Source organism: Staurois parvus, unplaced genomic scaffold (assembly GCF_062004578.1).
Source record: "Staurois parvus isolate SC_StPar_1 unplaced genomic scaffold, SC_StPar_1.0 ptg000129l, whole genome shotgun sequence".
In the NCBI taxonomy this organism is placed as follows: Eukaryota; Metazoa; Chordata; class Amphibia; order Anura; family Ranidae; genus Staurois; species Staurois parvus.
The window spans coordinates 3,446,186-3,468,091 of record NW_028317925.1 but is presented as its reverse complement, the minus strand read 5'-3'; the positions used below and the strand labels follow the sequence as shown (position 1 = coordinate 3,468,091).

Below are 21,906 nucleotides of genomic sequence, written 5' to 3'. Positions count from 1 at the left end.
TACTCCATACTCTTACTTCTTGACCTTTCTGTGGCTTTTGATACGGTTGACCATCCCCTCCTCCTCAAAAAACTCCACTCTTGGCCTCAGAGACTCTGCTCTCTTGGTTCTCCTCCTACCTATCGCAGCGCTCCTTCAGTGTTACCTATAATGCTGCCTCCTCCTCTTCACTCCCTCTTTCTGTAAGGGTCCCTCAAGGTTCTGTCCTTGGACCCAATCTCTTCTCCATCTACACCTCCTCCCTTGGTCACTTGATAAACTCCAACGGCTTTAAGTACCATCTCTATGCTGATGACACACAAATCTATCTTTCTACCCCTCACCTCACCCCTTCAGTCTCCTCTCGCATTACTAACCTACTAAGTGACATATCGGCATGGATGTCGCTCCACTTCCTCAAACTCAATCTTTCCAAAACTGAGCTCTTAGTATTCCCCCCTCCCCTGACTTCTCCATCAAGATCAATAACACAATCATCAGTCCCTCCCCTCATGCCAGGGTACTAGGTGTAATCCTAGACTCCCATCTGTCCTTTCAGTCCCAAATCCATTCACTGTCCAAATCTTGTAGACTTCACCTCCGTAACATCTCCAAGATACGCCCGTTCCAAACCTCGGAAACCACTAAGCAACTTATCCACTCCCTTGTTATATCTCGCCTTGACTATTGTAACTCCCTCCTCATTGGCCTACCTAATCGCAGGCTATCCCCTCTTCAGTCTGTCATGAATGCTGCTGCCAGACTCATCCACCATATTAACCGTTCTGTATCTGCCACCCCTCTCTGCCAATCCCTCCACTGGCTTCCCATTGCCCAACAGATAAAATTCAAAACATTATCAATAACGTATAAAGCCATTTATAACTCTGCCCCAAATTACATCACCAATCTTGTCTCTAAATATCACCCAAACCGTACTCTCCGCTCCTCGCAAGACCTACTCTGTAGCTCCCTTGTCTCCTCCTCCCATGCTTGTCTCCAGGACTTCTCCAGAGCTTCCCCCATCTTCTATAACTCTCTACCCCAATTTATCAGACTATCGCCTACTCTGCTCATTTTTAGGCGATCTCTGAAAACCTATCTCTTCAGGGAAGCCTATCCTGCCCTCAGCTAATAATGGAATCTTCTATTCTTCCAACCAGTCCATCCCACAGTTACTACCTTTTGTACCACTAGCCCCTCCCTCCTAGATTGTAAGCTCCAAGGAGCAGGGCCCTCCTATCCCTCTTGTATTGAACTGTATTGTTGCTGTATTGTCTCCCTTTATACTGTAAAGCGCTGAACAAACTGTTGGCGCTATATAAATCCTGTATAATAATAATAATATGTATAAAGTAAATAAATGGGAGAACATGACACAAACATCCCTCCCGACTCCCATTGCCTCAAAGATAACAGAAGTCATTGGATTCCACTAATGGCTGCAACAGCCTAGGTTCCAGGAGCATAAATGCACGAACAAGTGATAGTATTCAGTTACAGTGAGGCATAGCATGCATTATATAACATTTACTTTTACAGTGTATAAAGATTGGTGACTTGTGAAAAACCATTAGGAGAAAAATAAGGGAATAAAAAAATGGAGAGGCATAAATAAGGGTGAAGAATTTTAGGAGTTGCCGGCTTTGATCTGGAGATCCCACCCCGCCCCACCCCACGGTGGATTGTAGGTAGTATAATCAGGGACTAAAGGTCTTTTCAAATCTAGTTTGTTAGGGGTTTTTTTTTTTTTTTTTTGTGTCTCGAATAATGCTAGCCAACTTTTCGTGTAACATTGCAGCAATGAAGAACTAAATCTATGCAACGTTAATGGCAGGCGATATTAATATTCGTGCCTTTGCGATAGTCATTTTAATTGCCAGAAAAATATAAAATCGAGACTGGGTGGGAGAACTGTCAGTTTATGGCTCCTCCAGCTTGACATTCTGCATAAATTCTAGCTAAATCCCACACTTTTACCTGATATAGAAGCAGCGCACTGTCTTTATTTCAGACAACGAAGCACCAAGGAGATGGATTCCTCAATTGACATCACTTGTTTCTCTGTGTGTCCCCCCCCCCCAAGAGAGATGGACACTGGTATGCAAGGGGAGGGGTTGCACAGATCAGTAAAGCTAGCTATACACTAGCAGATTTTCTATGCAAATCTAGTACTAGTAGATATTTGTACGGAGATTTGGATAAAAATTCTTTTTACATTCGATGACTGAACAACTGTTTGAAAGTACTTTAAAATTTTGTTTGCTTTTAATATTTGATTTAGGGAATTAATGTAATTTCCAGAATGAAAACTACATTCACTGCTTGAAATTCGTTCATTCGAGAAACTTTCCACCCTGCTCCTTCAAATTTTCCCCTAATGTAGTCAAAAACAAATGTTGATCTGACCCCACTAATGATTAGAAAAACTGAACTAACTTTTTTTTTTTTTTTTTTAAAAACTGCGCCACAGTGGTTCCACATTAAATGAATAACCAGTATTTGAAAATGACTTTTTCTATCAATGTTATTGTTTTGAAGCATAGTGACGATTCATTTTTTATTCCTACTAGATATGGGTTTCCTCTACTTGTGCAAGATTATTTTGTCACCCCTCTCTTTTTTTTTTTTTTTCTTCTTTTAAATTGCTTCTCAGATATATTTTTATGTTCATATTTGTAGGAGGAGACTAGGAAAAAGCCGAAGATGACAATTGTTGAATCTGCACAGCCTGGCAATGAACCCCTGTGTACAGTAGATGTTTGACTGCTATGCTGATGGAGCAATAAGAAACTTGGGAGGCTTGCTTTAATAAACTGTTCAAGGGATGCTGAAGATGATTGTGATATGCAAACAGGGCTGCTTCCTTATGCATAGTCAGTTTTACTTTATCTGCACAACACTGCAGAAATATTACCTCCCTTTATAAAATTGTGTGCCATTTCACCTTGTTTGAGTTCTGTGTTGTGGTCCAAAAGAGCATTGCTGAGATGTGCACATGGAATAGGCTTATACATTATGTTTAGGACATCAAGCACTTTCCCTTTTCAAGGGACAAATCTGGTAACCCTGCATTGGCCTTGTAATATGAAGCTTCTGTAAACCAGTCGTTGAAACAGTTGAAGAACCGCTTCATACTAAAGTAACCACTGCAATATATTTCATTGTGGTTACTGCACACACAATGGATACATAATAAATATTTGAAACATGACATGAGATCCTTGCACATAAGTGTGACTGAATTAAGTGAGACACAGAGCACAATATTCAGCACATACTTGGCTATCTGGTATTAGTGCTTTGCACACATCTCGGCTGCTTGTTCCATCCAAAACAAAATGTTGCTCTGTCGCATCTACTGCACTGAATGCTTTGTGCTGCAGATGTGCCTTCTATTTATTGGCAAGTTCATTGTAATACACTGCTGTTTTTCATGTAAAGAATACTTGCTCACTGGACGTTTTGAAAGCACATCCCGTATGCAAATGGTATGCCATTGTCCTATGCCCTTTAATGGCTGCATCAGTCTGCAATGCAAATACTACTCTGTCACTGTAAGGGGCCTGTGCAGTCACACTGCCTTGAATTGTAGAAGTCACATGAGCAGGAAGATACACTAAGGGTGCTCAAGCTGTCTGATTATGTTCACTTTTTAAGCACACAAAGGGTGACAAGCTCTTTCAGAAATACAAAGGTAAACCCATCTGAAACCTTTGTTTAGTTCTGTTGGGCATCAATATGTTTTTAGAAAGCAATTAATATTCCTCAATAACCGAGGCTTTAAGTATTTGTTTTAAGACAGATGTGCTTGTATTTAATGCATTTTTCTACTTGTATTCCTAGTTCAATATTGCAAGCTGCTTATGTTGTCTTTGTTCAGTTCTATTTAACAAATTATGTCTGACCAGATTTGAATGATAGCCAGTAAATGTTAGTGGACTCCTGTCATTATTACAAATATGAATGTTGGTGAATTTATGTGGTGCATTGTACGCATTCTTTACCGTGACCTTTTTTTTTTTTTTTTGCAGTGTATGTGTTTAGTAAGGCCTTATGTGAACCAAAGGCAATAGAGACTGGGCCAGGCCATGCTCATTCTACTCTTTTGCTTCTTTGAAAAATGCAGGGTAACAAGATACTACCATTGTTGTTTTTTGTTTTGTTTTTTTTTTTCTTTTCTTTTTTTCTGCCTCATAGAATGGGGGGGAGAATCATCAAGAAGCTATTAAAATGTAATTGTTTTTGTGCCTATCCAGTAAAGATTCAGTGAATGTTTTATATAGCTGTCAGTTCTATGTTACTTGTATTGTTGAATGTATAGGAAGTTTCAGTAGCCCACAGAGTTACTGCCATTTATATTTTGACATGCTATGGAAACATATGTTCCACACAGTGGCAAGCAAAGCTTTGTGATGGCAGTGAGAGTCCTCATTGGTTTTGAACATCTTGAGGCTTGCCAGATCTGCTCACTGTTTTTGTGTTTAAGGTTCTTGCTGTACCTTGTGCTTTCCAATTTTATAGGCACTGGGAAAGCAACAGATTCTGGATTTCTGTGCCATTTTCCCATAGGTTCATACAAAAAGAAAAATGTGATAGGAGATGGGAATATTATGGAGGCTTTCACCTTTTTATATAAAAATGTTTGTGTTTTGGGCTGTTTTACACCTGTTCAGATACAGAGGGAATTAAATATGTCACAGTTCACCCCTATGGAAGGTGCATTTTCATGGAAACCATGAAACAATGTGACAAGCAAAACAGGTATGAATTGACTCCCATTGGGTGCTCTGGCTTCTTTAAAAACTAATTTTGTGAACTACAATCAGCAATAAATTAAACCTATTTCTATGAGACCAAAAAACATCCTAATCTGCCTCCAATCTGATGCTCAATACAGTGAAGATTAAAATCTTCATACTGTCTGTCCTGCCGCCATCTTCTCTCAATCGAGAGAAGAGAAAGGTATGGGCGTTTCACAGCTGACACCCTGAATGGTGCACACATGGTTGTGGCCAACTTTCCTCAGACATAGAAAAAATTGAATGTGTCAAAAGTGATTAGGTTTTTTTTTTTTTCTTTATTCACCTTCATCCATGTTTGTGAGATGTTTTACAGCTTAGTAGAAAAAGTCATATGAATGAAACCTGGGCCGTTTACTGGCATAGAGCTTATGGTATTTCAGTTCAGTATTGAATAACAGGTTTACTTTGCTGCAAAAAGAACCACAAGATACAACCTAACTTACATAAAGTAGCTAGTGATCACATTGTGAACTGTAAAGGCTATGAACAGTTTTGATACACACCAGTAGTGATAACCCTATGGTAATAATAGCTTAAATTTCAGTTTGGTTTTGACTGAGCGTAAAACAAATGTTAATGCCCAAACAAAACTTTTTTTTTTTTTTTAAATTACAAACTTTTGTTTACATCTTTCTCTCCTGCAAGGGGAGAATGTATATTTCTTTCCATTCAGAAGAAAAAGAAAACACATGGGAGGGCTATACAGTGCTGATCACTGTGATAGCCAATCTAAGGTTATCACAGTGATCAGGTGACTAGGAACTGGGAGTCCCGGGTCCCAATTGTTAGTACAAGACCTGAGGCTCTTGCTGGGAGCATGCTGTGCGGTGTGCTCCCAGCACAAAGAGGTACGCATATATAAAGATCCACTTCCATGAGGCCAGAAATCTGTGTACTGTCAGCAGGAAGGGGTTAAACGTAATTATTCTTACATGACGTCTGCACCTACCTTCATTGCATGTGTAAATATAACAGCTCTTAAGTTCTGTACATTTTAGTATGTATAAAATCAGTGATGTTATAAAACATCATATTTAAAGGATAAGTGTAAGTATACTTTTGAACAGAAAAATACTGAACTAGTCAACGGATTGCTGCAAATGAGTAAATAATTACCCTTTTCAGCACTTGCTACTACCTGGCCTGCACAGACAAATATGTTGTTTGTCTTCCCAATAGCTTACTGCCAGCATAACATATGTTACCAGATGTAAACACTGCTCTGGTGCCATATGGTCTCTCTCAGACAGGTGTCTGTGCATACTGCCCTAAGATTTTGTTCACCTGTACACCCATGGAGGGCTGTGTGTACCTGCACAGGTGTTCCATGCAGGCTTATTGATGTCAGTTTGGGATGCAGCAGCTGCATGGACGCAGCCACACAGAAGATGGCAGACTGGAAGCAACGTCTGTGTTTGTGTAGCCACTGCATCCCAATTGATATCAATAGGACTGTCTGCATGGAGCACCTGTGCATTCAAGGGCTGGGTCAACACAGCCCTCCACAGGTGTACATTTTAGTATGCCCTGTGAGAATGCAGCTTAAGGTGAAAAGCTTTTCATAGCGGCAGCTGACAGGTATTCAGGAGGCGTTGCTGCCATCTTCTGACACATCATTTTATGGGTTTATTTTTAATTGCTGAATGGAAATTTAACATTGAGACCTCGCTGCAACTGTGAAGCAAGCGATTGTGGTGCGACCCCATTGATCTCAATAGGAAAATATATTAGGCAGTGCCACCTGTCAAACACTGCAGCCACAAATTAAAAATGTGGCATGTGTACAGCCCTGTCTGGCTGTAATGTTATTTGGGTGGGCAGTACAACTGTGGGCTCAGCTGCCTTTTCTTTTACCGCCCCATGGTTGCGTGTGTGAAAGAGCCCTATGGGCCACATGGTGCTACCTAGGGTTATTCCCCCACATTAGTTAACTATATCATTTGCATATTGGTTTACTTTTACTTTTTCCTCTTCTAATAACATTTACTGGAAAATTTGAGATGCACACATCTTATCATTTGTGCTTTCAAATAGTTGTAGATGGATGTAGTTACCCTGCACTCACAGGCTTTCCAAACAACTGTCTGCAGAGAACTGGAAAATCATTTTCACAAACTCTTCTTGTTCTCTGATTCATTTTGTTGCAATTGTTGCTCTAAAAAAAATAGCCATACACAGGTGATCTTGATATGTCACCTTCTTCTTCTTTGGGGGATGAAGGATGAGACAACCATCCCCCCTCCCCAAACCTTTCCAGGTAAACAAGACCCATTTGAACTTGCTCTTGGATGAAGCAGTTCAAACAAACCAATATTTTCAATCCATGTCCATCTGACATTCTTAAGAGTTTATGCACACTGGTGACAATAGGGGATGACAGCTTGTATTTAAATGCCTGCCAAGCACTCTAGCCATGGGAGCTAGACGTAATTAAACTAAATGGCTGAATATACACAAGCCATTGTTCTGTTCTACTGACAAGTCCTGTGCCAGAGGTGTGTATCAGGAATTGATATGTCGGTAATTTCTGTGCTAGCCTCAGGGAGCAATCTGACAGGCTTGATGCCAAAGATTTCAGAGCGTTAATGACAGGTACATGGTGACCCTGACCCCTCATGTGTTTGAGCTGTAAAGCTTCCTGTTTTTCCCCTGCATATGTGTGTTTTGCACAATAGAATTCTAAATAACAGTGCTTTCAGTGTGTTCCTTTGGTAGTCTGCATTCCATATAGTCTACCCACAATGGTTTTAATTCACTGCATTGGTGGGAGGTGGCACAGTATCCCATTCCTGGTGTGCAGAAAGCCAATGGTGAATACTACAGGCAGGGACTTTTATTTTCACAATAGAGGTTATTTTGAATGAATGTGGATAGGCTGTGTTTGTAATATCTGTACAAGTATTATGGGAAATTGTTTGTAATATGCACTGGAGGAAAGTAACAAAATAGCATACTGCTGTACATATGATACAATGTCTGCATGTTCTTTTGTCTTACAGCTATGAAATATAGAAAGCGAGAATCAAATCAATGATAAAGACTTACATTTATATTCTAATGTAAAGAGCTCCGTTTAAAAAAAAAAAAAATTAATAGAAAGCAAATATAAAGTTTCAAAGACTGCTAGAAAGGACTATAGGGACTGGGAATATCTCTGCATAAAAATGAGTGGTTTAGGCTGACTTAACATATCATGAGATAAGCAGGTGACAAGATTCGCATCTTTTCTGCTGAGCATCTTTTACGGTAATGCTGGTTGCCAAGCTACCTATATCTTATGCAACAGCAAACTGACTGTATAATACTTGAATCCTACTTTTTGTGTAAATTTTCTCTAAAGGGGCTAAATGTGGCAAGAAAATTATATATTTTCATGTGTTAAAGAAAAGGTTAAACTATGCTGGCCAGCATTTTTCTGATGTTTACTGAAGAGTCGATTGGTATTCATCAGCACCAAGTCCTTGGCTGTTGCCTTGGATCAGTGTGTCAGAAGCCATTTTCTTCAGACAATCAGAGGCAGAAGTTATGACCATGGTCGTCTTTCATTTCAGTACAAAATGGCTGCTTCCATTCAGGAAGTACGAAGACTGCAGGGGTGATTACAGTATGGGACCCCTAATATCTGGACATGTAGAAGAGAAGCTTTCAGTTACTGGGGTCTGCTATAGGTCAAAGTGCCATACTTTTATAATGTATAATATTCATTTCATTGGCATAAAATATATTTATTCCATATAAGCTCTTTGATACTTTGCAACTATTGATAGTCAAATCTTTAAACTTTGTATATACTATACTGCTACAAGCTTTATATAAACATTGTCAGGCCAGTCAAAGCTTTAACTGAGTGTGAACTGTATTTCTTTGTGTATGACAGTGGAGAGGTGTATGCAGTCTGTGCAGTCGTAGAGTAATGCAATAACTATATTCTCTTGTGTGCTTGTATAATGTCTTCTAAATACAGGACTTACAGGCAGGTTCATTGGCTGAAACCTCAGTCTATTCTGCACCATTGTCTTTTTTTTCTTTTTTTTTTTTATTCTGGTTTCCATGGCTTTGTTGGACTTTTTTTCATTTACAACTTAAACCTGTGCCTTTTTAGTTCTTTCCTTTTAGTGCCCTGCTACCACACAGCAGTCAGGTGAGACTTCACCAAAAACCAGTTAGCAGCCAACTCATAATTTGTTTTAATATTTCTTATGCCCACATACACTATATTGGCGAAAGTATTGGGACCCTGCTTTTACACGCACATGAACTTTAATGGCATCCCAGTCTTGGTCAGTAGAGTTCAATATTGCGTTGCCCCCCCCCCCTTTGCAGCTATAACCGCTTCATCTCTTCTGGGAAGGATGTCCACAAGGTTTAAGAGTGTGACTATGGGAATGTTTGACCATTCTTCCAGAAGTGCATTTGTGAGGTCAGGCACTGATATCAGACGGAAAGGCCTGGCTTGCAGTCTTCACTCTAATTCATCCCAAAGGTGTTCTATCAGGTTGAGGTCAGGACTCTGTGCAGACCAATCAAGTTCCTCCACCCCAAACTCACTCATCCATGTCTTTATGCACCTTGCTTTGTGCACTGGTGCGCAGTCACGTTGGAACAAGAAGGGGCCATCCCAAAACTGTTTCCACAAAGTTGGGAGCATGAATGAAATTTTCCAAAATGTCTTGGTATGCTGACGCCTTAAGAATTCCCTTCAGTAGAGCTAGGGGGCCAAGCCCAACCCCTGAAAAACAACCCCACACCATAATCCCCCCTCCACCAAACTTTACACTTGGCACAATGCAGTCCAGGTAAGTACCGTTCTGGCAACTGCCAAACCCAGACACATCCATCGAATTGCCAGAGAAGTGTGATTTGTCACTCCAGAGAACACGTCTCCACTGCTCTAGAGTCCAGTGGTGGCGTGCTTTACACCACTGCATCAGACGCTTTGCATTGCACTTGGTGATGTAAGGCTTGGATGCTACTTTTCGGCCATGGAAACCCATTCCATGAAGCTCTCTACGCACTGTTGTGCTAATCTGAAGGCCACATGAAGTTTGGTGGTCTTATGCTATTGGCTGTGCAGACAGTTGGCAACTTCTATATACTGTGCGCTTCAGCATGTGCTGACCCTGCTCAGCCACAAAGTGGTAGGCCACGTAAATGACTGAGTTGCTGTTGTTCCCAGTTGCTTCCACTTTGTTATTATACCACAAACAGTTGACTGTGGAGTATTTAGTAGCACACAGGTGGCAACCTATCACGGTACCATGCTTGAATTCACTGAGCCCCTGAGAGTGACCCATTCTTTCAAAAATGTTTGTAGAAGCAGTCTGCATGCCTAGGTGCTTTATTTTATACACCTGTGGCCATGGAGGTGATTGGAACACCTGAATCCAATGATTTGGAAGAGTGTCCCAATACTTTTGGCAATCTAGTGTATATTGTGAAATTTATTTTTCATCTGACAGTTTCAAGAATTTGTATAAAAACTAGCTTCCCCTATTGACAGCCCATCCAGGGCAGCAGAACTTTGCTGAGCCTTTGTTTAGGGATGCACATACTGGCCACAGTCTATAGCAGTTTTTTACATAATGTGCTCAGCATAAAAGCAAGTACAAACAATTGATAACTTTGTGATGTCAATTGGTTTGTCAGATACCCCATAGTTTATAGCAAGCAGCAAATAATGCCTAGCCTGTTCTAATGTACTATACATTCACTTTAGAATATGCACTTGTGAATTTATGTATCAGATCTTAAAAACAAAAAAAACATAAGTGCAGTTTTTTTCTTCTAACTACTGTCTTGAACATTTGTACCAACTCTCTGAAAAGCCAGCCTAACTTTTGCTTGTGTATGATAGTTACTGGAGCCAATTCTTGAGTAACAGATTAAATCAAAAACTTCATTTTAAGTGCCTGTTATTGACAAGTGGCAGTAGTGTGAGGATTATTTGGTGGCAATATAGAGAAATCCTAACGCTTGGTACTACCAGTGGGGCATGTTCCATAGTCTGGGAAACACTGATCTGATGGGTATGGGCACTAATATACTGATACACTTCTCTGATGGGTATGGGCACTAATATACTGATCCAACTTTATGTACCTTTTTTTAGTATCAAAGGCAATGAAATATCACTGCAAAATAAGTTTTACTGTATTTTTATTGTACTGATAAAATAATAGTCTATAAAATTTGAAACTTGTAACAGGAAATGAAGCCTGCCATAGCAATGCAGTTTCTTTGCATTCTTGTATTTCTTCATATGGAGACACTGACCTAATCCTGGTACACACATTATTTAGTTTTTTTTTTTCGTTCAGACCACTGGGCTGAAAAAAAAAAGAAAGAAAAGATCTCTGTACTAAACAAGCAATGTTAGTACGGCGATCTCGCTTGCTGTGCTATTGTTCTACCATTGACTGAGAGCAAGGATTGTATGCTGGTTTTCCAGCATGCCCCTTTTTACAAAAGCCAGTCCTTGGACCAGCTTATGTCGGAAGGACAGCCTCACACACAGTCCGAATGTTGGCTGGTTCCTGCTGAATCATATGACGTTCGTACATGTGTACCCAGCTTTAGGGTGAACATCCAGTTAGTGAAATCAGGACTCCTAAACCCTGTAATATTTTGAAAGTTACAGACCTAAACATTATAAACAAGACACAATAACAGTCTTGGATTGCACAGTAAAAAAGTCACATTGCAGCTCCCATATTTTTATACTGACCGTCTCCATTTTAACTGCTGTAATGATCTTCCAATCAATCCTGCTCCTCATAGTGAAATTCCTAGTGAAAGTTTACTTAATGGACTTAGCAGGGTGACCTATTGTGTGTGTTTGTGGGTTTTTTTTGGGTTTTTTTTTAAGCACCCAATTTATTCACTGGTACAAAATGTTACCAAATGTCTCATTGCACAAAGTTTGACCTGCAAATTAATGTCTGTTGCTTATTTGTTGGTAATATTTAATGCAATATTGAGACTTCTAATGCATGAAGTTTTTCCTTTAATGCTTCTTAATTGAATGAATTTGAGTGCTCCAGCATCTGTGACCTTTATTTATAGTATTACAAATGGCAGTTGTATGGTCAATTTGTCTGCATTTTGTCTAAAGTTTATTATATGACAATGACACAGTTATATGGTAAAAATGAAGGTGTCATTAACATGTTTGGTACGCATATGACATGCTTAGCTCTATGGAATATTAAGTGTTTACAGTAAGCTACGGTACTGCCTGCATACATGTAATACATTAGTAGCTTTTTTTTTTGTAAACTATTATGGAGTGTATACTGCGTTGGTTTACATTGTAACCTTGCTGTTTCCCTTTGCTGTATGTGTATGTAATCCCTGATGTCCAGGGTTTAAACTAATATTAAATAAACTAAATAGCAGTTTGGATGTTAACATTCAAGGCACTGTTCCAAAAAATGTGTAGCCACTGGTAAAATCAAAGCGGTGCTTTTGCTCCCAGTATAAAACTCAGTAACCAGTGTAAGTATTGTCTGAAAATGTGTGCTAATTATTTTTTGGTTGCTGTATGAATTGTTGAGTGACTGTCAGATGCTTGTGATTTGTCATGTCTGTCACCTGTTTCAAAAAGGGACTTTGCTTTCAATGCAGATTTAAATCTTGTGCATTTATTCTTACATATTGTGTTTTTAAACCCTTTTTTTTATTTAATAGTTTTAAGCAATAAAATTTGATATTACAAACCGTTTTTGTTTGTTTTTATTAGGCCATGGGTCTATGGATCCCAAAACGCAGCTGGGGGGAAAAAAGCAATTTCCTAATTATACAGGATAAGTATTCAGGTACAGACTTATTCAGATACGTCTATGTACCTGAATACTCATGCTGTGTCCTGTAATGTAGTCTAAGTAAGAGATTTTATGGTATTCAGGTACACTGGCAGCAGCATAACTATGTATTTATATAGTGCAGCACTTTACACATATACAGTTAGGTCCATATATATTTGGACACAGGCACAATTTTAGTTTTATTCAGGTATTGACCAAAACATATTCAGGTTATAGTTCTATAATGGATATGGGCTGAAAGTGCACACTCTCGGGTTTAATTTGAGGGTATGTACGTCTAAATTGGAGGGCAGGTTTGGTAATTACAGCTCTTAAGAGCAGCCACCCCCCCTTTTTCAAGGGACCAAAAGTAATTGGACAATTGAATCAAAAGCTGTTTAATGGCCAGGTGTGGGCTACCCCTTCGTTATTTCTTCATCAATTAAGCATGTAAGAGGTCTGGAGTTGATTCTAAGTGTTGTATTTGCATTTGGAATCTATTGCTATGAACCTACATCATGCGTTCAAAGGAGCTGTCCATGCAAGTGAAACAGGTCATTGTAGGGCTTCTAATGTTGCTACTATCTCTTTGATGGATTTGTTTCATTTTTGGAGTGGCCAAATCAACAGTTTGGTACATACTGAAGAAAGAAGAATGCACTGGTGAGCTCAGCAACATAAAAAGCATGGACGTCTATGGAAGACAACAGTGGTGGATTATCGCAGGATCCTCTCTATGGTAAAGAAAACCCCCATTCACAACATCCAGACAAGTGAAGAACACTCTCCAGGAGGTCGGCGTATCATTGTCAAAGTCTACAATCGAGAAGACTTCACGAGAGCAAATACAGAGGTTCAGCACAAGGTGCAAACCATTCATAAGCCTGAAGAATAGAAAAGCCAAATTAGACTTTGCAAAAAACATTAAAAAATCAGACCAGTTCTGGAAAAGCATTCTTTGGACGATGAAACTAAGATTAATCTGTACCAGAATGACGGGAAAAAAAAGTGTGGAGACGGCTTGGAACATCTTATGATCCAAAGCACACAACGTCATCTGTAAAACATGGTGGAGGCAGTGTGATGGCATGGGCATGCATAGCTTCTAGTGGCACTGGGTCATTGGTGTTTATTGATGTGACAGAAGCAGCCGGATGAATTCTGCAGTGTTTAAAGATATACTGCCAGCCCAGATTCAGCCAAATGCAGCAAAGGTGATTGGATGGCGCTTCACAGTATAGATGGACATTGATCCAAAACACTGCAAAAGCAACCCAGGGGCTTTTGACTTATCCATTGCAGAATATTCCACTTCTTTTCCTTCAATCACGTGATCTCAACCCAACTGAGCATGCATTTCACTTGCTGAAGGCAAAACTAAAGGCGGAAAGACCCACAAACAAAGAACAACTGAAGGCAGCTGCGGTTAGAGCCTGGCAAAGCATCAGAAAAGAGGAAACCCAGTCTTTGGTAATGTCCATGGGTTCCAGACTTCAGGCAGTCATTGCCAGTAAAAGATTATCAACAAAATATTAAAAATGAACATTTTATTTATGATTATATTCAATTGTCCAGTTACTTTTAGTCCCTTGAAAAAGGGGGGATGGCTAATCTTAAGAGCTGCATTTACTAAACCCGCCCTCCAATTTGGATGTACATACCCTCAAATTAAACCTGAGAGTGTGCACTTTCAGCCCATATCCATTATATTACTATAGCTTGAATATGCTTTGGTAAATACCTGAAAAAACTAAAACTCTGCCTGTGCCCAAATATGTATGGACCTAACTCTATATTGCACATCAGTCCATGCCCTCGGGATGCTTATAATGTAAGGACTCACACTCTCTCTCTCTCTTTGAAGCCAATTAATCTTACAGTATATCTTTGGAGTGTGGAAGGAAACTAGGATACACAGGAAACCCATGCAGGTACAAGGTGAATATGTAAACTCCGGGCACGTACTGCCTGGAGTTTACATATTCATATGGCACATCTTTTCCTCATATGCCATATGAATGGAGCCATAGGAGACCTTACTAGCTGTTGAAGATGATGTAGCTGGGTTACCACGAGGCACATTTGTTCTCTATATGTTGCAGTCTTTCCATTTGGCTGGAGCCATATCAAACCTCAATTGCCGTTAGAGATATTTTGGCTGTATTGAAGCAAAGCACAATTTCTGTTTATGAAGATATCTCCATCTGGTAAGGAGTGTGTGAGTGCTGGAGTTATTGACTTAAACTGTGAATTAGAGATGAGCGAAGTATTCAAAAATTCGATTCGACTGATTCGGCGAATTCGTGGAAAAATTTTGATTCGAGTCGAATATATTCGCTGCGAATTTAACTTATAAAAGGGTGTTTCTAGGCTTCAGAGAGCCTTTATATTAGTGCAGAACACTGTACCTTTAATTTAAATGCCCTTGGAGTCTGCTGGGGAAGAGAAATAATACTGACAGTCAGTATGACATGCAGATGAGTGCCGTCGATCTTAGAATCACCGCACACTTCACTCATTTGGGCAGTCACGGGGCCAAAACCAGAGTGTGGAGCCACAGTGTGGCGGTGGAGGCAGCAGCAATGGGAGGCCATACAGCACCCTATGACAAAAATGGAAACCACCAGCAGTGTGAGGAGACCTGAAAGTGGCACATGGCAGAGTGTGGCGATGGAGACAGCAGCAATGGGAGGCCGTACAGGGACCCATGACACACTCTGGACCTGGCAGCAGCATGAGGAGGCGGTGCAGGGGCCCATGACAGATTACGGGCCTGGCAGCAGCATGAGGAGTTGGTACGGGGGCCCATGGCAGATTACGGGCCTGGCAGCAGCAATGGGAGGCCGTACAGGGACCCATGACACACTCTGGACCTGGCAGCAGCATGAGGAGGCGGTACAGGGGCCCATGACAGATTACGGGCCTGGCAGCAGCATGAGGAGTCGGTACGGGGGCCCATGACACACTCTGGACCTGGCAGCAGCATGAGGAGGCGGTACAGGGGCGCATGACAGATTACGAGCCTGGCAGCAGCAACTTGGACAGGAGGACGTTCAGCTTCTGCACCGTCGGGTGCGTGCTCGCAAACTTGTCTCTTGGAAACGGATTCCAAGAAAGACTGCTGACGGAATCCGTGAAGAGGAGTAGCAGGAGAAGGAGCATCTGAACGAGCAGAATATGCCAACAAGCGACAACAGGGGCCCATGACAGATTACGGGCCTGGCAGCAGCATGAGGAGTCGGTACGGGGGCCCATGGCAGATTACGGGCCTGGCAGCAGCAATGGGAGGCCCGTAATCTGCCAGCACCCTATGACAAAAAATGGAACACACCAGCAGTGTGTGAGGAGACCTAAAAGTGGCACATGGCAGAGTGTGGCGATGGAGACAGCAGCAATGGGAGGCTGTACAGGGACCCATGAGAGACTCTGGACCTGGCAGCAGCATGAGGAGGCGGTACAGGGGCCCATGGCAGATTAGGGGCCTGGCAGCAGCTATGGGAGGCCCGTAATCTGCCAGCACCCTATGACAAAAAATGGAACCCACCAGCAGTGTGAGACCTGAAAGTGGCACATGGCAGAGTGTGGCGATGGAGACAGCAGCAATGGGAGGCCGTACAGGGACCCATGAGAGACTGTGGACCTGGCAGCAGCATGAGGAGGCGGTACTGGGGCCCATGGCAGATTACGGGCCTGGCAGCAGCAATGGGAGGCCCGTAATCTGCCAGCACCCTATGACAAAAAATGTAACACACCAGCAGTGTGAGGAGACCTGAAAGTGGCACATGGCAGAGTGTGGCGATGGAGACAGCAGCAATGGGAGGCCGTACAGGGACCCATGAGAGACTCTGGACTTGGCAGCAGCATGAGGAGGCGGTATAGGGGCCCATGGCAGATTAGGGGCCTGGCAGCAGCTATGGGAGGCCCGTAATCTGCCAGCACCCTATGTCAAAAAATTGAACACACCAGCAGTGTGAGGAGACCTGAAAGTGGCACATGGCATGAGACACTGTGGACCTGGCAGCAGCATGAGGAGGCGGTACAGGGGCCCATGGCAGATTAGGGGCCTGGCAGCAGCTATGGGAGGCCCGTAATCTGCCAGCACCCTATGTCAAAAAATGGAACACACCAGCAGTGTGTGAGGAGACCTGAAAGTGGCACATGGCAGAGTGTGGCGATGGAGACAGCAGCAATGGGAGGCCGTACAGGGACCCATGACACACTCTGGACCTGGCAGCAGCATGAGGAGGCGGTACAGGGGCCCATGGCAGATTACGGGCCTGGCAGCAGCAATGGGAGGCCCGTAATCTGCCAGCACCCTATGACAAAATGGAACCCACCAGCAGTGTGAGGAGACCTGAAAGTGGCACATGTTTGGGGCATGATTCATGGCGGATTTAGTCAGTTGTGTCAGGAACTGGTGGTTTGAAATCCAGACTAATCCACGCCTGATTCATTTTCACAAACGTGAGTCTCTCCACACTTTGGGTGGACAGTCGTGTCCTCCGCGGAGTTACAATACCTCCTGCCGCACTAAACACGCGCTCCGATGCCACGCTACTGGCCGGGCATGACAGCCTTTCAAGGGCAAATTCAGCTAGTTGGGGCCAAAGGTCAAGTTTCGTTGCCCAGTAGTCAAGGGGATTGTCTACCTCGGTTGGCAGGGTGCTGTCCAAGTAGGCCTAAGCCTGTTGTTTGAGGTCCTGCTCCAGGTCCACCTGATGCTGCTGCTGCTGCTGCTGCGGCTGGTTAGTAGTTTTCTCACTGCGCTGGTGAAGAAAGCTACTCATCATCGACTGCAGACTGAGGCAGCCGCTGCTGGTGGAGCTGCCACTGCTCCTACCACCCCACCCCTCCCCTGCTGCCATGGCAGCGGAACGCGAGCGCACAGGGCCCACAGTGTCTGAGGATGGACGTTGGTGCAGAAAGGCAGAGACCAGCTGACTACATAGGTGGTTTTTATAGTACGTTATTTTGGCCTCCCTCTCAGCAGGTGTGAAAAAGGCAACCATTTTTGAACGGTAGCGAGGGTCCAACAAGGTGGACAGCCAAAAGTCATCCCTCTGTCTGATGGTTATTATTCGGCTGTCGCTACGCAAGCAAGCGAGCATGCTATGGGCCATTTGTGCCAAGGAATGCGAGGGACTCCCTGCCTCCATCTCCACAGCATACTGCCACGGTGCGTTTGGGTCCTCTGTCTCCTCCTCCTCCTCCTCTACCAGATGCTCCTGCTCCTCCACTCCTGTCCGCTGAGTGGAAAAACCACCCATTTCACTCAATAATTCCTGAGCACCAATGTCCTCCTCTACCTCCTCCTCTTCTTCCTGTCCTGCCCCCACAGGGGTCATGTGGCGTTGAGATCTGTGCGCCATGTCTACCGCACCCTGACCAGCCATTGTTAACAGCATTTGTTCCAGGACGTGCAACAGAGGACTGACGTCGTTCATCCCATAGTCCTGCCGACTCACGAATAGCGTGGCCTCCTCAAAGGGCCTGAGCAAGCGCAGGTGTCACGCATGAGCTGCCAATGGCTGACATCTAAGTTACACAGGGAGTACCTTTATCCGCTTGTAACATCAGGAAATCTGTGATGGCCTTTCGCTGTTCGTAAAGGCGGTCTAACATATGTAGGGTTGAATTCCACCTTGTTGCAACGTCACAGCATGAGGAGTCGGTACGGGGGCCCATGGCAGATTACGGGCCTGGCAGCAGCAATGGGAGGCCCGTAATCTGCCAGCACCCTATGACAAAAAATTGAACACACCAGCAGTGTGAGGAGACCTGAAAGTGGCACATGGCATGAGACACTGTGGACCTGGCAGCAGCATGAGGAGGCGGTACAGGGGTCCATGGCAGATTAGGGGCCTGGCAGCAGCTATGGGAGGCCCGTAATCTGCCAGCACCCTATGACAAAAAATTGAACACACCAGCAGTGTGAGGAGACCTGAAAGTGGCACATGGCATGAGACACTGTGGACCTGGCAGCAGCATGAGGAGGCGGTACAGGGGCCCATGGCAGATTAGGGGCCTGGCAGCAGCTATGGGAGGCCCGTAATCTGCCAGCACCCTATGACAAAAAATTGAACACACCAGCAGTGTGAGGAGACCTGAAAGTGGCACATGGCAGAGTGTGGCGATGGAGACAGCAGCAATGGGACGCCGTACAGGGACCCATGAGAGACTCTGGACTTGGCAGCAGCATGAGGAGGCGGTATAGGGGCCCATGGCAGATTAGGGGCCTGGCAGCAGCTATGGGAGGCCCGTAATCTGCCAGCACCCTATGACAAAAAATGGAACACACCAGCAGTGTGAGGAGACGTGAAAGTGGCACATGGCAGGGGCATGATTCATGGCGGATTTAGTCAGTTGTGTCAGGAACTGGTGGTTTGAAATCCAGACTAATCCATGCCTGATTCATTTTCACAAACGTGAGTCTCTCCACACTTTGGGTGGACAGTCGTGTCCTCCGCGGAGTTACAATACCTCCTGCCGCACTAAACATGCGCTCCGATGCCACGCTACTGGCCGGGCATGACAGCCTTTCAAGGGCAAATTCAGCTAGTTGGGGCCAAAGGTCAAGTTTCGTTGCCCAGTAGTCAAGGGGATTGTCTACCTCGGTTGGCAGGGTGCTGTCCAAGTAGGCCCAAGCCTGTTGTTTGAGGTCCTGCTCCAGGTCCACCTGATGCTGCTGCTGCTGCTGCTGCGGCTGGTTAGTAGTTTCCTCACTGCGCTGGTGAAGAAAGCTACTCATCATCGACTGCAGACTGAGGCAGCCGCTGCTGGTGGAGCTACCACTGCTCCTACCACCCCACCCCTCCCCTGCTGCCATGGTAGCGGAACGCGAGCGCACAGGGCCCACAGTGTCTGAGGATGGACGTTGGCGCACAAAGGCAGAGACCAACTGACTACATAGGTGGTTTTTATAGTACGTTATTTTGGCCTCCCTCTCAGCAGGTGTGAAAAAGGCCACCATTTTTGAACGGTAGCGAGGGTCCAACAAGGTGGACAGCCAAAAGTCATCCCTCTGTCTGATGGTTATTATTCGGCTGTCGCTACGCAAGCAAGCGAGCATGCTATGGGCCATTTGTGCCAAGGAATGCGAGGGACTCCCTGCCTCCATCTCCACAGCATACTGCCACGGTGCGTCTGGGTCCTCTGTCTCCTCCTCCTCCTCCTCCTCTACCAGATGCTCCTGCTCCTCCACTCCTGTCCGCTGAGTGGAAAAACCACCCATTTCACTCAATAATTCCTGAGCACCAATGTCCTCCTCTACCTCCTCCTCTTCTTCCTGTCCTGCCCCCACAGGGGTCATGTGGCGTTGAGATCTGTGCGCCACGTCTACCGCACCCTGACCAGCCATTGTTAACAGCATTTGTTCCAGGACGTGCAACAGAGGAATGACGTCATTCATCCCATAGTCCTGCCGACTCACGAATAGCGTGGCCTCCTCAAAGGGCCTGAGCAAGCGGCAGGTGTCACGCATGAGCTGCCAATGGCTGACATCGAAGTTACACAGGGGAGTACCTTTATCCGCTTGTAACATCAGGAAATCGGTGATGGCCTTTCGCTGTTCGTAAAGGCGGTCTAACATGTGTAGGGTTGAATTCCACCTTGTTGCAACGTCGCAGATCAGGCGATGCTGTGGAATTCCGTTCTGCCGCTGCAGCTCAAGGAGGGTGTGCTTTGCGGTGTAGGAATGGCTGAAATGCATGCAAAGTTTACGTGACATTTTAAGGATGTCTTGCAGTGGGATGGTGGATTTTAGGAACCGCTTGACAACCAGATTGAACACGTGAGCCATGCATGGCGCATGGCACAACCTTCCTTGACGCAGAGCAGACACCATGTTCTTTCCGTTGTCGGTCAACATGGTTCCGATTTTCAGTTTGCGCGGAGACAGCCATCTGTCGATTTCTCTGTTCATTACACTGAGAAGTTCCTCCCCTGTGTGACTACGTTCGCCTGGACCTGGCAGCAGCATGAGGAGGCGGTACAGGGGCCCATGGCAGATTACGGGCCTGGCAGCAGCTATGGGAGGCCCGTAATCTGCCAGCACCCTATGACAAAAAATGGAACACACCAGCAGTGTGTGAGGAGACCTGAAAGTGGCACATGGCAGAGTGTGGCGATGGAGACAGCAGCAATGGGAGGCCGTACAGGGACCCATGAGAGACTCTGCACCTGGCAGCAGCATGAGGAGGCGGTATAGGGGCCCATGGCAGATTAGGGGCCTGGCAGCAGCTATGGGAGGCCCGTAATCTGCCAGCACCCTATGACAAAAAATTGAACACACCAGCAGTGTGAGGAGACCTGAAAGTGGCACATGGCATGAGACACTGTGGACCTGGCAGCAGCATGAGGAGGCGGTACAGGGGCCCATGGCAGATTAGGGGCCTGGCAGCAGCTATGGGAGGCCCGTAATCTGCCAGCACCCTATGACAAAAAATGGAACACACCAGCAGTGTGTGAGGAGACCTGAAAGTGGCACATGGCAGAGTGTGGCGATGGAGACAACCCACCGACTGTTTTGTTCGCTGCCAAGCTGCCACCCTCTTCTCCTGATGATGCGGAAGCAATAGCCTGATGACGACGAGGCTGCCAAGTGCGATCAGCCTCATCATCATCAATTAGGGTCTCCGCCTCACTACTTAGCCCCCTCGGCTGCGTGTGGGTCAGGAGACAGACCTGTCTCTAGACCGGCTACCGAGCCACTCTCCTCGCCACTACTTCTTCGCCTGGCTGCTGAAGAGGCGGATGTCTCCCCCCGTTCCTGACCGCCCTCTGTTAGCTCTTCCTCACTGTACTGGATGACACCGGGAGCACTGGCCTCTGGCTGCGAATAGTGCTGCCTCGACCCCTTCCTCTGCTGCCACGTCTGCTCGCTCCTAAAACATTGCCTCCTCTGCCACTCCTCTGCATGTTGTCTGACATACTCTTTAATTAAACGATTCTGTGTCCCTGAGTAACAATTCTGTGTCTGTCCCTGAGTAACAATTCTGTGTCCCTGAGTAACGTTTCTGTGGCCCTAAGTAACAGTTCTGTGGCCCTCAGTAACAATTCTGTGTCCCTCAGTAACAATTCTGTGTCTGTCCCTGAGTAACAATTCTGTGTCTGTCCCTGAGTAACAATTCTGTGTCCCTGAGTAACGTTTCTGTGGCCCTCAGTAACAATTCTGTGTCCCTCAGTAACAATTCTGTGTCTGTCCCTGAGTAACAATTCTGTGTCCCTCAGTAACAATTCTGTGTCCCTCAGTAACAATTCTGTGTCTGTCCCTGAGTAACAATTCTGTGTCCCTCAGTAACAATTCTGTGTCCCTCAGTAAC

At 44.6% G+C, this 21,906-nt stretch overlaps 1 protein-coding gene across 1 annotated transcript in view; it reads left to right on the top strand.

Moving 5' to 3' along the window:
• The window catches only part of DGCR8 (DGCR8 microprocessor complex subunit), a 76,059-nt gene extending 63,560 nt beyond the window's left edge, over positions 1 to 12,499 (top strand). Inside the window, exon 14 of the mRNA XM_089672460.1 lies at positions 2,662 to 12,499. Coding sequence (XP_089528586.1) covers positions 2,662 to 2,745 — 84 coding nt within the window. The 3' untranslated portion in view covers positions 2,746 to 12,499. The remainder of the gene's footprint in view (positions 1 to 2,661) is intronic.
• Positions 12,500 to 21,906: the final 9,407 nt, after the last annotated feature.